The sequence below is a fragment of the Lutra lutra genome, chromosome 12 (assembly GCF_902655055.1).
Source record: "Lutra lutra chromosome 12, mLutLut1.2, whole genome shotgun sequence".
Taxonomy (NCBI): Eukaryota; Metazoa; Chordata; class Mammalia; order Carnivora; family Mustelidae; genus Lutra; species Lutra lutra.
The window spans coordinates 31,585,117-31,603,880 of NC_062289.1; the positions used below are offsets into that span (position 1 = coordinate 31,585,117).

The 18,764-nt window shown below is 36.4% G+C and overlaps 1 protein-coding gene, 1 long non-coding RNA gene and 1 other non-coding gene across 3 annotated transcripts in view; 1 reads left to right on the top strand and 2 right to left on the bottom strand.

Annotated features, from left to right (window-relative positions):
• The window catches only part of PIK3C3 (phosphatidylinositol 3-kinase catalytic subunit type 3), a 153,870-nt gene that overhangs the window by 25,113 nt on the left and 109,993 nt on the right, over window positions 1-18,764 (bottom strand). The window contains exons 22-23 of the mRNA XM_047697611.1: window positions 8,481-8,649; window positions 646-736 (exon numbers count right to left, since the gene is read on the bottom strand). Coding sequence (XP_047553567.1) covers window positions 646-736; window positions 8,481-8,649 — 260 coding nt within the window. The remainder of the gene's footprint in view (window positions 1-645; window positions 737-8,480; window positions 8,650-18,764) is intronic.
• LOC125082793 (U1 spliceosomal RNA) lies at window positions 2,453-2,616 on the bottom strand. Its single transcript, XR_007122108.1, has one exon. It is a non-coding gene; the product is annotated as a U1 spliceosomal RNA (small nuclear RNA).
• LOC125082225 (uncharacterized) lies at window positions 9,746-15,149 on the top strand. The gene is made up of 2 exons (XR_007121920.1): window positions 9,746-10,193; window positions 13,631-15,149. It is a non-coding gene; the product is annotated as an uncharacterized LOC125082225 (long non-coding RNA).

An 18,764-nucleotide genomic window follows, 5' to 3' on the forward strand; every position in this document is an offset into this window, starting at 1 on the left:
CTACTTACCACCTCCTACCCCACCTCCCCCACCAAATCAGAGAATCAGAAGCTAATTCAGACAAAAATCTTCAAATCCGATGCCCTTTCTCCCATCTCTTGTTAGAATTCATGATACAACAACTCTGAATCACTGTTCATCTACACGAAGACTATCCTTTTTTCTTTTCCTTGTAGGCCAAGTTAAAAGGCAGGTCTCTACTCTGCTGACACAGTAAGAAACCCCTGTAACCAAGGATATGGATGGGAAAGATAAAGAATAGGTTTTTTCCTCCTAGTTAGAACTATAATAGTTTGTCTTTGATCTTTAGCATGCATAGGGTAGGAATGCAAGGAATCAAATATCCTATCAGGAGTATTAAAGAAGAACTAGAAAAAAAGAGTAAGGGTGGTAGTAGTAGTAAGCTTTCTCTGTAGATACAATGACTTAGTCATGTGACTGTGGGTATGAACAGAACTGGCTTGACTGCAGGGACAGGAGAGGCTGGTACATTCTGGAAGGTGAAAAAATTATATGTTTCTTTCTTAATTTATGTTACTTAAGAGTCTAGAGTCAGGGACATCAAGGGGAAATCGATTATTAAAACCTTAACATCCTTTATATGTGAAAAGTAGACTATGACACCTAACAATGTATAAAAATTACCTTTTTCACAGTTTTATCTGGTTCAAGAGCAATATCTGGAATGTTTGCATCCACCATCAGGGAAAACAGGTTCAAAATCAGGTTAGAATACCTAAAGGAGAATGGGAAAGAGAAAAAACAGTAATACGTTAGTTCTGCAGTTCTTTCTCCTGCTAAGCATACTCCTAGAAGGAGTTGCACTGGATCTTTAGGATGACTCCCACAGAATATAGAATGTGCCGTTGTCAGCTGTCTCACTGAAAAGCAAGCCTTAAAGAAGTATCTTATTCGGGGATGTTGATATAATGCCCTTTCTAGGTTCTACACTACGGGATAAACTTTTGGAGTAGCCATCTAATGGCATTCTTTTCATTTTTACAGTAAGGATATTCTTTTTAGGAGAAATCTACGGAGAATCCACTTTATATCTAATTAACATTTACTAAACACTGGAGATCTGTCTTTGCTAGATGATGTTAAGAATCTGCTACCTTAAGACTACCTCAGCGTGTCATGGCTAAAGGAATGAAAGAGCTAAACAGTTATCCCACTAATCATTCAGGAATATTTCCCCAGGGATATTAATCACCATCTTGAACTACAGCAGCTTGTCTGGATATAAGCAATCCTAAATGAAGGAGAAAATAGCTAGTACTCTACTATACTAAGGATAGGCTAAGTATATAAATATATCATCTTTGGACTATGCTGGTTCCTATAGAAACTAAAGGTTTGTCCTCACCAGTCCTCAAACTCTTCCACTTCCTCTCCCTCTAGAAAGGATGGTATTATTCCAAATGCTCATTTCCAGAGGTGAAGCCTTGTGGGGAAACTTGTAACTATACTGGGGACAATTCACCTCCTCCTTCAAAACCCTCTCTCTTTAGAGAGTTATAATTTTTCTGGATGGCCCTTTCTTAGCACTGTAGTGATAAAAGACATTCAAGTTTGACTTTGGGGATGGAGGTGAGCAAATGAAGCTTTGTTTTTATGTAATAAAGCCTTTTAGCTGATCTCAGTAAAAGTTTCAACAAGTACCTTCATGTCTCCTCTAGAGATGGAGGTTGGGCATTAGGTGATATAGCACCTTTACTCTAGCCATCTACTTATCCACTATATAAAAAGGTACAACTTTTTACCTGAAAACTGGTTACTACTGAATTATAATGATAATGGAAGCTGCAGACAAAAATGATTATTCATATAAACTTCAAATTACCTATTTTATCAATATTTTTGAATTTTATATTGTCCATAAAAATCAAGAGGAACTATAAGTGGAAAAAAAAAAAAGAGGGACTATAATGAAAACGTATACCTTGAAGTCATCTTCTAATCAAATTAGGATAACTCACTTAGACTCGTACAGTAATAGCTAAATAGCCTTAACTTAGTTTTAAGTTATTCATTTCCTTAAGGGAATTTATTTTAAAAAAGCATTATCACAGATGTCATTCCATTTCTACTCATATAATAATTGTGTTTATTCAACCAACAAATATTTACTGAGTATTCACTCTATACATTGTTTGAGGCACAAGGAATATAGTGGTGAACTGAACCAACAAGGTCCCTACATTCATGAAGTTTACATTTTGGAAGAGAATGGGGACTCACAAAATAAAATGATAACATAATTTCATATCTGACTGACTGATAAAAAGATTTTTAAAAAAAGGAAAACTCAGGGAAATGGGTCACAGATTGATAGGTTAGGGAGAAGAACCATCTTAAGCAGGTATGATTTTATTAAAATGAGCTGGGAAGCAGCAACTGAGTGTAAAGTTCAGAGTGACACACTCAGATATACATTTTTGTTTTCTCTTTTTCAGGGGAAATATGAACACACTCCTCTACTACCACAAATTATGCAGTCGAATTTCCCACATTTGGGGGAATTGCAGGGGTAAGCATATCCAGAGTGCAATGAATAAGGCTTGCTGTAGGAAAATCACCTTCGTGATCATGGTATCTCCCCTGCCAGGTAAGTAGGAGATGTATTAAAAGCTTGCATTGGCCATCTTATGGGAATGGAGAATGGAGGTAGGGAAACTATTACACTGATATCTAGATAGAAAAGAAACAATATAGATGTTTCCAGGCTGTACTTTGGAAATGGAGTGGAAGACAGTTGTTGATGGTTTCAATGGAGCAGGGGAGAGAGGGCAGAGGAAATGAATATCACCAAGGATTCAACCTAAGCAATGGAAAACTACTGTTGTTCATCACAATAAGAAAGAGAATGAAGAAAGAGCAGAATTTGGGACAGGGAATCAGTAATATTCTGTTTTAGACATACGGAGTTTGAAGTGCCTACCAGATTCTTAGTCAGGATGTCAAGTAGACAGAGAACTCAGAGGGGTTACCAGGGCTGATGGCATCAGTTCAAAACATTGGCATCTGGATCCTAATTAAAGTCACAATTCTGGATGAAAATGCTGAAAGAGAGTTTGTGGGGAAAATGATCTAGAACAAAAAGCTTTATACTCACAATGGAACTTCTAGACAGTTGAATATGTAAAGGTCAGAGAGAAGAGGGAAGAAATCAGTAAAGCAGAAGTAGCCAGCAAGGCAAAAAGAAAAGGAGCAGGTTACACCAAATCTAAGAAAGGTTTTCAGGAACAAAGGAGTGCTCAACTGTGTCAAAGATGCTAGGAAGCAAAGTGGCCACTAGATTTGGTTTAGGTAACTGTTTATCTTGATAAAATTAGTTTTAATAGCAGAGTAAGGCTAGAAGTCTTCCTGGAGAAGGCTGAAAGAAGAAAAGGAGCCAAATTAGTGGAGACAGTGAGAACAGATCTTTTTAAAGCAGATGGGCTGTGAAAGAGAATAAAGAATTGGGCAGGAGTACAATGTCTAGTAATACTCCTGACTTACCCCACTAGACGCCAGTGGCACTTACCTAGTTGTGACAACCAAAACTGTCTCCAGACATTGCAAAATGTGCTTTGGGGGAAAGGGAAGTGTCAAAGAGCTCCGGTTGAGAACCACTATTGAAAACCAATGGTGATGGAGTGCCTGGGTGGCTCAGTCATTAAGCGTCTGCCTTCCGCTCAGGTCATGGTCCCAGGGTACCAGGATGGAGCCCCACATTGGGCCCCCTGCTCCATAAGAAGCCTGTTCTCCCTCTCCCACTCCCTCTGCTTGTGTTCCCTCTCTGTCTCTCTCTCTCTGTCAAATAAATAAATAAAATCTTTTTTAAAAATGGTGAGAACACCATGAATGCTGGCTTTTCTTTAGTGACATACAGCTGATGCACTGTAGGAAAAAGAAGACACACAGTTCTGATTAGAGATAAAGTATCAGCAGGTGAGGTTACAGGACTGGATAAAAATGTGCAAGAAAGTTCAGAGAAGGGCAGTGATCATAGTTTGAGGCCATAAAATTCAGTGGGGAAAGGAAAAAAGTGAGATTGTAAGGCAGATTTTATATGGTGGAAGGGCGGCAAGACTTGGATGTATGAGGTTGCAGAATTCCAGGAATGACTATAATGCAAAAATAAGCTGTAAGAATAAAAGATGTTGGTCAGAGAGTGGAAAGCTTGTGATTGAAATTTTGGAGGGTTACGTTAATGGTACTGATGAGAAGGAATGGACAAGTTTGGCTCTACATGAGGAGAAGAAGGCCCCCAGAGGTCAGGTCGTGGCTGGAGCACGCAACATATGAATGGTGAAGTCACAGCAGTAGTCATGAAGAAGGCAATATATATTTTCAAGGAACAGAGGGTGATGGGGAGATACATGATAGGTAGCAGTGGGGAGGATATCTGTTGGTGTGATCTCACGGTGTGTGTGCTTATGCTTTTCTTTAAGCAAGCAAGGAAAGAAGTGGTTTGGAAGTTGCAATAGAGAGCATGGAAGGCACCAAGCTTTGAGACATGTAGGATACGGAAACCAAGAAGAACCACTTGAAGGGCTGCAAGGACCATGGCATCAGCAGAGTATAGCCAGCTGCTATGTATTACATCATGAAAAAAATATGCTTTCAATGAACCCTCAATTATTTGCATTCTACTCTGTTGACTACACAGGTTTTCCCAATATTGCCATAAGGGAATCTCAGGAATATATCACAGGGTAGATTCACACAGTAACACAGGGAGGGGAAAACAAGGCTCAATTTTGTTTTTTATTTTTATTTATTTTAATTTTTTTTTATTTATTTGACAGACAGAGATCACAAGTAGGCAGAGAGGCAGACAGAGAGAGAGGGGGAAGCAGGCTCCCCGCTGAGCAGAGAGCCGATGCGGGGCTCGATCCCAGGACCCTGGGATCATGACCTGAGCCGAAGGCAGAGGCTTAACCCACTGAGCCACCCAGGTGCCCCAAGGCTCAATTTTGAAAGAGATATTTCAGAGGTTCTCAAAACAGGTTGTCCATTAGACTCACCTGGGAGCTTCTTAAAACTCAATGTCAGGGTGCTAGGGTGGCTCAGTGGGTTAAGCCACTGCCTGCACCTCAGGTTATGATCTCAGGATCCTGGGATCAAGCCCCACATCGGGCTCTCTGCTCAGCAGGGAGCCTGCTTCCCTCCCGGCTCTCTCTGCCTGCCTCTCTGCCTACTTGTGATCTCTGTCAAATAAATAAATAAAATCTTTGGAAAGGAAAATATATCAATGCCCTAGCCCAATCCCAGACCAAGTAAATCTGATGGGTCTCAAAACTATTTTTCCCCCTGAAATTCCCCCAGGTAATTCTAATGGGCAGCCAGGATCTATGATAAAATGTTTGCCTTCATGGACGCATATGTGTGTTTCTTTTTTAAAAGGCAAACATTAATGTTTTCTGGAGTATCTGTTGGTTTTAATTAAGCCACCCACGCTGCTATTATTGTAGCAAATGAAAACAAAATATAAATAAATATAAAATGGGATATTCCATAGGAAGCTTAAACATCCAATTATTTTGTAGAAAATCTGTCACTACCTTAACTGAATTAATCTTTTACATCTGTTGCTATGAAGCTGAATTTTCCATTTAAGATAGCACACATGACCCCCCAAAAGAAAGTATATGTATTAAATAGTATAGTCATTCAATATTCTACACAGAAAAATAGATTTAAAGTTTACTAGACATCTTTAAAACCTTATCAAAAGAAAATATAAGGTCATCTAAAGATGGTCTAAATTGTTCAATGAAAACCTTCAATACTAGAAAGAGAGATGCATTTAAGCACATCAAGTGAGGTTTCCTATAGTGTTCCAGGGGTCTATTTCCCCTACAATATATCCACTTTGCATGTAACAAATATCAAAGAAGAATCCTACAAAAAAGATTTATTTAGTAAGTGTAGTACTTCAAGGAGGGAGAACAATGAACATAATGATGAAAGGAAGTATGATCAATAAAGTCACGCCTATTTGGTAACTATGCAAACATTCTCAGACAATGTAAGAACTTTACTTGATACAGTCAAATGCATTCCTAATTTCAGTATTTTTACTGGAAAACTTAGGTTGTCTTTGTATCCTAAGTGTATTAATGTTTGGTATATACGTGGGTTAAGAGAAGGAGTTACGTTTTCCTTGAACACTTAAAATGTTTTAGCATTACTCTTGCCATGAAACAGTATTCAAAACCAAATTTACCAATAATTGGTGTGTTAGGTATTGATTAATAAAAGAGATGACAATGTATTCTGTTACATGAAAATCAGAACACCATAAAATGTATTGTGACATCTACACAATTGTAATCATTCATAAGTTAGTTTAAAAGGAACTGCTCTGGTTACAAGGTCCAATGTTAGTGAACGATTTCCTGCTGCAGAAAATGATCAACCATCCACAAGAACCATGAAAAGAAGGTGGTTTGTCATACCTACAAATCCTAATTTTAAAAAAATGCCAACTAACCTTAGCTCTAAACACAGTTTTAAGTATCAGGTTAACTCTTACAGTATAAAGGCAAGTCTTTACTAACAGAACCATGTTCTAAAAAACAGTATTAAAAAATTAATGTTGGGGGCATAAGTGTCCAACTTTTGATTTCTGCTCAGGTAGTGGTCTCAGGGTCCTGAGATCAAGCCCCACATCAGGCTCTGTGCTCAGCATGGAGTCTGCTTGAGATTCTCTCTCTCTCCTTTTGCCCCTCCCCACCACACTCTCTCCTTCTAAAATAAATAAAATCTTTTAAAAAATTGAAAGTACGAAAAATAAATGTAGATTAAAAGATTAGGGCCCAGTTGATCTTAACCAAAGTACAGTGAAATTTTAAAAAATAAAAAAGCAGTTTTCGTGAAGACTTAACATAAAACTATTTAGATTAATCTCTGTGATTTTTCTTAGTAGTGATGAAAGTTAACTTTGGCTTCACATTAATAACCTGCCTGTTTTTTCATTCTACTGAATTGCTACTAATCCATTATCAATGACAGTTTATAAAGCACATTGTTTTCCTTCTGCTTTCAGTAAGATAGAGCATCTTTGACATTTCTCTAGTTTTCATATCATTCTGTCTGTCTTGCCACTGAGAATGCCATGGTTCCATCTAGTTTTCAGTAGGCTTTGACTATTTTAAATTAAAATTTCCAGATATTAAAGTGGAACTCTGATCTCATTTCTCTGAAAGTGCTTCTGCATCAACAGACAAATCAAAGAGCACTGATCTCATTATTCTTTCAGCATCTGTGGTAAGTAGAACTGAGTCACTCTGCCACCTAAAGGATAAATAGTGCGGCTGTTTGTAACATGCACGTCAGAGTTCTTGACACATGGTACAGACTGAGTTAACAATGAAGGCCTAATGAGTCACTGCGGAGATGAAATCTGATTAATAGAGGACAGCCATTCTCCTAGGACAAGCAGGATCAATATCACCCAGGAACATAACCTCACCCCAGGTATGAGGCAGAAATTCTGGGGGTTCTCATTTAATAAACTCACAAAGTGTCTATGTTCTAACCACTGCATGAGTAAGTGAGGTTACAAAGACACAAGACAGAGCCAACGTGCACAGGCAACTTCCCTTCTACTAGTTACATATTTTCACTGGGAAGAGGTGAAAGAAGGTGTGTGTCCTGGGCTGGGAGTTTCCGCATAGTTAAGTTGGGTAAAGTGATCCTGCCATTTTTGACTAATGACTGGAGCCATGTCCTAAATTTAACAAATGTGACTTACTTTTTTTTCCTGATGATATATGTTAAGTCCTAAGTAAACTAGGATGAAGAAAGCAGAGATGGAGTGGCATTGGAGAAAGAAGAAAGGACAGAAAAATAAACTTTTTTCCTTTAGCAGGATGACTGATGAGGTGCTAAAAGACACAAAATCATATGTGACATTTATTCTTCCATCATTTAACAAACTTCTAAATGTTCCTTAAGAGCAACTGAAACTAAGGCTGATAAAGTTACTACAGAACAAAAATGAATGGATTAGTATCACTTTAAATAAACTAAATGCTTCATTCTGTGATAAAGAAGTAGGAAGAGAGCTTGGGAGAAGGAAAAGAACTCAACATCGTGATTATAATCCTTCAAGACTGGCTTCAGGGAGATGTGAATGGTTATGAAGCTTCTTTATCTTTTCTCCATCCCAACAACGTCAAAGTATACAGAGTATATTTTACTAAAATGATTTTAGCCCACTGATTTTGAAGCCTCCATGTTTGCCTAATCTTATGTAACGTTAGCTTCCTATTTGGTGGCATTTAGCAATCAAATAATTAATGGGAAAGAAAGAAATTCTTTTTTCTTTTGCTATCAGTTTATCAAAATAGATACCAACTGTGCATTAAGAAATACTCTGCCTGTGTCATTCTGGAAAAGAGTGATGCTAAAGAATGTATGCATTTGAACAACTCCTTTTCTTGCTCTATGAAATGAATTTATTCTTTATGTCAAGCAAATCAACTTACCTTCGAAGGTGGAGAAAAGCCGTGTAACACTGTTTACGGAACTCTTGGTACTGCTCACTCTGGGTGCCCCCCATTCCTTCTACCATTTCTTTATTCAGCTTCATTGGAGGAGGAAGAGGCTTCGGATCCCGACCCAAAATATATCCGAAGTCTATGTGGAAGAGTTTGCCTGGATGTTGATAAGAAACTCATTTGTTTCCAGAAATATCTTTAAAAACTGAGAAGGGGATATGTCATTTAACTGGTATAAACAGTGTCTTTTGATAATATTAATTCATGATGAAGTCTATTAAATTGTTTAATTCTCTAAACCCAGGCTTAGAAGTGGTCTTCAGAGCATTTTGCAGTTCATTTTAACTTACATTTATTTAGATGAAACTACAGTTAAAATAATCTCAGGGTAATATTAATTTATATTCCACTTTTAGATCTTCAGAACCAAAGATAGCCAAAGGCTAGATAACTTTTAAAGATATTAGCAGAAATCAGTATCTTGTAACAAATTTCTTATGCTGAAGTTTTACACAAATTCCATTCATAAGCAGAAGACCTCTTCTTTTAAGTATTCCTGAAATGAATCCTTTAACTTATCACTATTCCCCTTACCAAAACAAAACAAAATCCCCCAAATTTCAAAATCATATTCTTAGCTTCATCTGAACCATTTTTAACTAATCCATGTCACTTGGTAGCTGCAGACTAGGAAGCCGCAGTATTTATGTCTGCTGAAAGCGGACGACAGATGCAGTGCCCATGATGACAAACCCTAGGACAGTTACCTAAACCCACAGACAAGATATATAATAAGAATGTGACCGATCATTCACTTTAGAGAATGACTCATCATTTGAATTCATAAAGCATCCTGTGACTTACAAGTAGGTAAAAAAGAGGCATATATTTTAACAGAAAAAAGTAGCTCCCTGGATCCTACGACCCAAGCTCTATCAAGGAAGGGATTTATGCCTGTTTTGTGTATCCCCAGCCTCAGAATAGTTTCTGGCACACAGTAGGCACTCACTGTTGAATGAAGGAATGAATTCACTTAAAAAGCCAGCCAAGGGTGGCTGGGTGGCTCAGCCATTAGGCATCTGCCGGCCTGGGTCATGCTCCCAGGTTCCTGGGATCGAGCCCCCAAGTCGGGCTCCCTGATCCATGGAGAGCCTGCTTCTCCCTCTCCCACTCCCCCTGCTTGTGTTCCCTCTCTTGGCATCTCTCTCTGCGTCAAATAAATAAATAAAATCTTAAAAAAATAAAAGCCAGCCAAAAAATTTCCCTCATGCAATCTGCCCACTCTTATTTGTCTTGTAATACATTATATGACCTATTTTATGTGAAAACCTATCCTCCATCATGTATTTGGGAAGCTCAGGTATCCGCCCCCTGCCTCTTCAAGGGTAGCAGCCAAAAACTTTCCTTCTTCAAGTACATGTACTAAGTTTGGGTAAACTTTTGGCATCTTGCAAAATATTTTTATATATCAATTCTACCACTAACATGTTAGCTAAACTCTCTACCTCTTGCTCTGAGCATTATTACTATTATCTTTGAATGTTATACTCCATCTTTAGGTCATTGTTGGAAATAGAAAACAATGAGGGGCACAGAATGACTCCAGGTGTGGCCACAAAGTCCCAGGTGAACAGTGATGCACTGGGATGTGGTGTAACTGCTCTTTAGTACAACAGACACTTTCATGTTTCACTTGATCAGGTATGTGACCCTGACAAAGCACCTTAATGTTTCTAAGCCTCACTTTCTAAACTGCAAAATAGGTGATTACTGTTAATTACCTTATAAGACAGAAGTAAGAGATAATACATTAATATTTAGCACAGTACCAGATACACAGTAAATGGTCTAAATGTCTGCTGTCATTGTAACTATTTCCAAATAAGCTATAGATGAGTGTGTCGAGCAAAATAACTAAAAAACCTCAATTAAATCAAGAATGATTACATCCATAGCCTTGTCCCATTTTGGAAGCTATGACCCCTGAGGAAAAAAATCATTTTAGTCTGAATGTAAAGCCAAAGCTATCTAATATCTATTTAATAAGATAAATTAAGCTACTTAATATCTAATGGCCAGGTCTTTTAAAGGTGCTTACAAATGTTTATCTTAAATACTTCAAATACCACTTTAAAAAAAAATTTTTTTTTAAATACTAAACTCTGTTCAAAAATAAATATTAACTACCATCTTAAAGATGTTTAAAATATACTGAATTGGTATTTATGTCCCTTATACCTGAGACCACATCTGATAGGAATTAGTAAAATTAAATATTAAAGGGATAAGCAATCTTATTATTTGCAACTCTTCCCAGGCACTGTTCTTACAATGAAAAACTAAATAATACATTAAGTTGGAAATCCTATACAACTGTGAAAATGAGAAAGAACTTCAGATCTGCCAAGGCCAAGCAATAAAAAAAAAGTCCAAATGTAAGGCAATACTGATACCAAATTTAAGTAAAATTCATAGACACTGGTGCTATTTTCACACAACAGTAAAGAAAACTACGCTCAAAATGATCGGCAGTAGAGAGCAGACATTGTACTACATCTAGGACATGGAGCTCATATATAAAGAAAAAGAATAGTTTATACATGAATATGCATATTAACAAGTTTCCCAAGTTTTAAACACTATCATCACCCGGTTACGGAATAAGTGGCCATTATCAGTGCAATCACTGCACTGAAAACCAGTTTTCCATTTATCCATATCATCTCCTTGTCTTTTTTTTTTTTTTTTAAACTTATACCAGGTTTAAAATGTTCTGTTCAAATTGGGGGAACTGATGGAAATCTCATAAGAACTTTTTTTTTTTTAATTTTTTATTTTTTCAGCATAACAGTATTCATTATTTTTGCACCACACCCAGTGCTCCATGCAATCCGTGCCCTCTACAATACCCACCACCTGGTGCCCCCAACCTCCCACCCCCCACCCCTTCAAAATTCTCAGATCGTTTTTCAGAGTCCATAGTCTCTCATGGTTCACCTCCCCTTCCAATTTCCCTCAACTCCCTTCTCCTCTCCATCTCCCCTTGTCCTCCATGCTATTTGTTATGCTCCACAAATAAGTGAAACCATCATAAGAACTTTTTAAACAAATGTTTATCTATCTCGTATAGTAAATGACAGCTAGGAGGTGAGGGGAGAAAGAATTATAATTAGATATAGAGAGCAAAGGACCTGCAGAGAATTGAAAAAGGGTGTTGTTTCCCCAAAAACAAGTAAAAGCTTAGTGAAATGGTTCCTCTAGCTCACACCGGGGCTACCTACAAGGCATCCATCTGGCACGCATCTGGTAAGAAGTTACTAGTGAGGCTTTTACCCCACCTATTCACATCAAAAAAAAAGCTCAGCGAAGTGTGTAATGAAATTATATGTTCACTTAGCTTTCCGCCCCAAACTAAACTCTTTCTGAATCATTAAGAGTCTTACAATCAAGAACCTTGCTTTATTTATTTTTGTAGAGCACTGAAACCTAGGATAATGCCTACCAAGCAAAAGCACCCAGTGTGACTAGTTTGCATGTATTTAACCGATGATATCTCAATTTCACATTTACAGTTTAGACAACTTTTATAAACTTGTATTGTTAATACAAGAAATTTCCTTCTAGAAACCAGAGAGTTCTTGCAGGAAGTTGTTTTGTTTTAAAATTTTTGTATCTTTGTTTCCATGAACACCTACAAAAATTAACAGAGGCTGAATCTGGATCACCTAGATCCTTGCTACTTAGTACTATACTGTGATTTCACTGTTTTTGACTGGGTTGGTATTAAACAGCAAGGCTACTTCAATTGTTTCAGACTAACAGTAATAGAAGCAGAAGTGGTTGGTTATATCCTGAAAATATATGACACCATTCTGAACAAAGGTTATAAAGTAGTTCAAGGAGAGAAAAGCTGTTTAAGCATATTCACATGGGACACAATATTAACAGCACCTTGACCTCAAACTCACACTATACTATCTGCACCATATTCACCTTCTAAATGACAATTTAGTTTCAGCATTACTTCATCCATCACAATAATGTTGCTGGATTACATCTTGCTAGTCTGTAACATGATTTAATTTATAAATCTGTTTTTACCTTATAGTTAGAAGAATAGATGCATAAGAAGTTATTATCAGGTTTTATGTTGTACATAGTTTAGATTTTAAAATGTAATTATAACACAATGGGTTTTACTTCTATTTGAAACAGTTCTGTGTATTACTCATGACTGAAAACACAGTTTCTGAATTCCAAAATGTGTTTCAGAGGTCCCTAACCACAAATAAAATAGATTTTTGGAGAAATCCATAGACTTCACCAAATTCCCAAGGGAAGTCCATGATTCCAAAAGGATAAGAAACTACTTTTAGAGTAAGGAGTTTGATAATTGTAGGACTTACTGGGAAAGCTTCATCTCATAATCCTTTGAAGTTCAAGGGAGTATGCGATCATTTAATTTTCCGCGATTTGGTAAAAAGTCCCTGATCAACTTCTGTTAAGGATTTCACTGCCTTCAACTAAACATGTATCCTCTGTTCCGCTAATCTAAGCTCTTCATTTTGTGCTTTACTCTCACTCTGAGTTCCCATTTGTCTTCTACAAATTTGTTGGACAAATACCATTCTACCCTTCAGGACTTACAGAGATGAGAAGCTTATGATATTACAGGTACAGATAAACTTTCCTTGGTTTTATTTAATTATTTAAATAATGTTTTGTTTTGGGGTATCTGAGTGGCTCAGTTGTTTAAGAGGCTGACAGCTGGTGTGGTCTCAGGTCATGATCTCAGGATCATGGGATCCCACCCCCTGCTGGGCTCCTTGCTTAGAGGGGAGTCTGCTTGAGGGATTTCTCTCCCTCTGCGCCTCCCCCAATCTGCACATGCTCTCTCTCTGAAATAAAATGAATCTTAAAAAAAAAAAAAAAACATGTTTTGTTACCAATATAATTTCTAATGATACTCCACACTTGAGCAGATAACTTATCTGACCTAACTTTGATTCAAAACTGATTTTTTAAAATAAATCATGCTATCCTAATATCAAACTGTATTAGCCATCACACAAGGCTTATTTAATGGGATCCATCTCTTAATAGGAAACCCAACTTCACTTTTCTCCATTTCACTACAGGCATTACTGGAACTCCAATGTCAGCTCTGCATCACTGCTTGCAAATGGAGAGCATCCTTCTTAGAAGAAAACTCTCAAAGAACAGGATTACTGCTTAATTATAAGGCATAAAAGATTCAGTATCTAACAATGAAACCATTATTATGCTTTGCAAGTTCTAAGAGTCATGTATTCTGAGAAGAGGCTATTAATGTTTTAAGGAAATTCATCCTCGCTGGTACCAAAGGGAATGGCTCTTTCAAACTTAATGTCTAAAGTGAAACTTGTAATGATTTTAAAAATGCACTTCATGAAATTAAAAAAAAAATGTTTAATTAAGAAGTTCAGAAAGTATGGATTTACTCAAATCTATTAACAAATCTATTAATCTTAAACAGTCAAGAGATAAAGTGTACATAAAACAAACTGAATGTTGATTGTAATTACCTCCTTTTGTCCTTGACTTGAAATACAAAGGGAGTAAGAGGTGCTAATTAAGTTTCCTTGTTATCTGAGTAAGTGACATTAACTTATTTCTAAAATTGTGGTTCAAAGCATTTGTAGTTCTTGGATTAAAGAGAACAGATACTGCTGAAATGAACAGTATTTCATAGGAGAGTTTTTTTTTAATTTCCCTTTTGTCTATCCAATAATTACAATCAATCTCAAAATTGTACTTATTTCATTTTTTTACACCTCTGCTTAATCCTTCTACCTGACTCTCTTCTTCTGTTCCCCATAATCCAAACTCTATTTTTGAAAATCCTACACAATACTCAAATTGAAATATTCTTCCCTGCCACTCTACTTTATATTAAGTTCCCCACTCTTCAGTTTCTTTGCATACGACCTGACATTTCACTATTTTTTCCACAAAATGCCATTATTTCTTACATGAATGTTGTATTTTTCTTATGTGAATGTCTTAGCATGAAACCCAGGGAAAAAAGAAGGTGGTGAACCACCAACCACTTACTGATGCAATGGAAGCTGTATTTTTGGAATTAAAAATACTCCCTAAGCTACACTCCCAATACTCCTACTTAATAGTTAGTTAAGCCCTTACAATATCCTTAGTTAGAGCTATTTTCACTTACACAAAAGCATAGTAGTGATGAAATATTTTTCAGTTTTTCAGTTTTTGAGTAATGAAGAACAGTAAGACATACCTAAGTACAGATCAGTACAAACATTCCAATTATCTGCTAAGTATTTCCTATAATTTTTTTCACATTCAACTGTTAAGATCTTAGGTTTCTTATGAATAGGGACAAAATTAAGCTAACTAATGAAAAGGGGGCAAACTATTCAAGAAAAAACAATTTTTAAATGCCACACATTTTCATTTTCCCTGTAGTCATTAAAGTCATTAAAGGTTTCTCAACAAATTCTCAGACCCTACCATATGAACTGAATGAGAAACTGAGCCTGAGGCCCAGCAATTTGTAATTTAACTTGCTCTCCAGGTGATACTGATACAAGCCAAAGCTTGAGGACTTCTGGCCTACTTTATACTGACTAATACAACTCTCAACTGCAGGTAAGTCACTATAGAGGGGACACTGGCAAGAAGAATTACCTCAGTGAATTAAAATTCATATTCAATACTAATGGTTACAGTTTCCCTGTGTTGTATAACCCCATTACTTTAAAATTTGACACATTTTTATGTTCAAGGGGTGACTAAAAAATGTACTAACTTTTTATTAATCTAATTTATGGTTGCTAGTCTATGGTAGAATTTGAATGCTTTAAGGTACAATTTAACCCTGTCCAAAATCATTCATTACAAAAGAAAACAAATGCAGTGACTACCCAACTTTAAGAACTATATCACCTAATAAGAAAACTTAAAAAAAAAAAAAAAGAATATCCTAATCTACAGTTTTACTTCAACTGAATTAAGCTTTGTCATGTTAAAGGTGATACAAAAGGAGGTAGACTGATTTGTCTCCACAATGTGACTGACCTTCAACCAATCTAACCAACCTGTGTTACCCGCAAAGGCATTGCTTATTTCAGCTTCTGGGTATTTTTACTAGAATGTGTGCTTTTTTCCACTTATATCCCATAGAAACCCAACACATTCTTCATGACTCAGTCTAAGTTACTTTCTCCATGAAGTAATTTCCAGCCCCTTAAGCACAAAGAGTATAACACTTTATCACTCTCTATTACTTCTAATGAGAAGAAACGATGACCTTCTAAAATAAACTTATGCAAACAAACAAAAAAAAAAGAAAAACAAAGACCTTTACAACAACCATTAACATTTTCCCTATGACAGGTTTCAGTAAACATAAGAAGGATGACTTCCTGATACTGAATATTCAAGGACCTTTCAAAAACTCAGATTTTAAACAATGTCTAAAAAGAAAACTATTCACGTGAACGTAAGTCCTTCTCATTATCTAACCGTCTAAAGTAATGATTAATAAAGACTAAAAAAGTATTTATAGATTAAAAGGGGGTGGTCTCATGCACCTGGTTCTCTTTTGCATACATGAACAGAGAAAAAACAATCAAATTGGTAAAAAACAAATATTATGCCCATAGTCTATAGTAAAAATAAGTGTAGGCTGGAAACAGATTATCCTAGAAAACATAAGGATGGTTAAAAATACATGAAAAAACTTACTTCATTTATTCCTTTTAAAAGCATTTACTGGGTGCCTACTAAATGCATAAAACTTTTTATGCCCCCTTCTCTCAAGTCCCAGAGAATAAATAAGCACATTAAGAAAGTAAGTCTATATAGATTTAGATTTTACAGTATACTTTACCTACCAAACTAATTAACTTAAATACAAATAGCTTAGGAAGCGCCACCATTTGAATAGTTAACAAAATTCTTTCTAGGTAAGATTTTGAACTACTGTGTTATGCCCCATAGGGTGGGGGGAGAAAAACAAAACACAGAATCAAACATGTTTCTTTTTTTTTTTTTTTAAAGATTTTATTTATTCATTTGACAGAGAGAAATCACAAGTAGGCAGAGAGGCAGGCAGAGAGAGAGGAGAAAGCAGGCTCCCTGCTGAGCAGAAAGCCCGATGCGGGGCTCGAACCCAGGACCTGGGATCATGACCTGAGCCGAAGGCAGCGGCTTAACCCACTGAGCCACTCAGGCGCCCCTCAAACATGTTTCTTTTCAAAATCTCAAGGTTTACCTTAAAACACAAAAAGAATAAGATAAAATCAATGATCAAATTGGCTGTTTCTCTTTTATAAACCTTCCAATACTGGGGCACCAGGGTTGTTCAGTCTCTTAAGTGTCCAACTCTTAATTTCGACTCAAGTCAAAAACTCAGGGTCCTGAGATCAAGCCCCACATCAGGCTCCATGCTAGGCCTGGAGCCTGCTTAAGATTCTCTGTCCCTCCCTCCCTTTGCCCACACCCCTCTCAAAAATAAACAAATAAAACAGGCAAATAAACTAATAAATAATAAACAAGTAAATAAACAAATAAACCTTCCTATACTACCAAAATAAAAAGCCAGTCAAAACATAATTTAAAAGGCAGTAACCTTAAAAGAGTTTGGATTTTAGGATGGGGAAAAAGGAATTTTTGAAGTATTTTTTTTTTTTTATGTCTAAATTTATGACTCCAAATAAAAGCCAAAAAGGAAAACGTTCTTACTTCCTGGTAGTGAAACAAAGCCGTAACAGTTAGCCAGCCCCGAAGGAATGTTTACTATCAGCTCCAGATACACAAAAACTCGACCATATTATCTCATTCAACCCTCACACTACCACCAAAGAGAGATTCTGTTATTATCTGAACATTCAGAAAAGTGACTGAGTCACAGATGTAAGTGACTTACCCAAAGTAACCCAGTGGCGGAGGGGCAATTTAAACCCAAAGACTTTTACTTTAGAGCCTGAATATTAACTCCTATGTGAGAATGTTCCTCAGAATTAAAAAAGAAAGTCAGTCAATTTCATGTAAAATTAAAGAATGATAAAGAAGAAAAGTGCCCAACTAGGCTAACAATGACTTTCTTAACTTCAAGCTTTCCGACAAAAGATTCAGAGTATTTATTTCTCGGAAGTGCTGAGACAGACAAAAAGCCACCAACTCCTCTCACTACACAAAACGACAACTCCAGATTGGATGAGCCAACCTTGGGACCTACAAAGAACTTTTCCATTTACTACAGACACCAAGTTCCTAGTTCCACTTGTGAATGTTTTTCAGTTACTTAAATACTAATATTAAAAGTTAATCCTATTATGAAGTCTGTATATCATAAAGAACAAAGTTTTTCAGTTATACTGGTCTTGTTTTTTCCCCTCAAATTTTAGAAAATTAAAAAGCAAAAAACAAAACAAAAAAAACTTTCCCAAGAGTTGAGATAAACTCATATTATGTTCTATTTGAGCCCTGCCACAATTGAATTACCCTGGATAAACTTCTGAAAGCTTCCTCAAAGGACACCAACTCTGAAAAAAATAAGTTTTTCAATTCCATTGTAGAGCCTAAATTTTTAATTCCTTGCCCAGAAAATGCTATATCACTGGATTAATAAGTGAAACACCATTCACTCCCAATTTGCTTCAGGAAAACAATGTTGTAAGGGACCACATGGCAATACACTGACAAAGGAATTTCCAGACTTTCACATTTATGGTGGACACACATCGCCCTCTGCTGGACAAGCTAAGGATACTTCAACTATGCAAAAGTATCCACAAACCAATAAATACAGGCAAAAAAAAAAAACCAAAAACCAAAAACCAAAAAACAAAAACAAAAACAAACTTCTGGGAAATCTGGAATCGAGACTCACATTTTGCATTTTTGCACATTATTGTATAAATTTTACAATTCTTTCTATGTTGTGAAACACTTTCCTCCACACACTTCTAAAGTTATCAGTCTGACCTTTTTGTGTCTCATCTAAATTTATAGGTAGAACAGTATGTTGGGAGTAAATCCCTAAGAGATCCCCAGTAAAATGAAATTTAGCTGTCTTCTTCCTCTCTGTTCCATCTCTCTTACCAGGGAACTAGAAATAGATCAATCAGTGGAACTGTGATTACCATTTCAAACCACTTTCATCCCAAAGCAGAGACATAGACACTATATCTATTCAGGCTGGTAAATCAGAGGACAGAAGGTATTTTATTTTGAAGAATGAGAGAAATGTTGTCATTA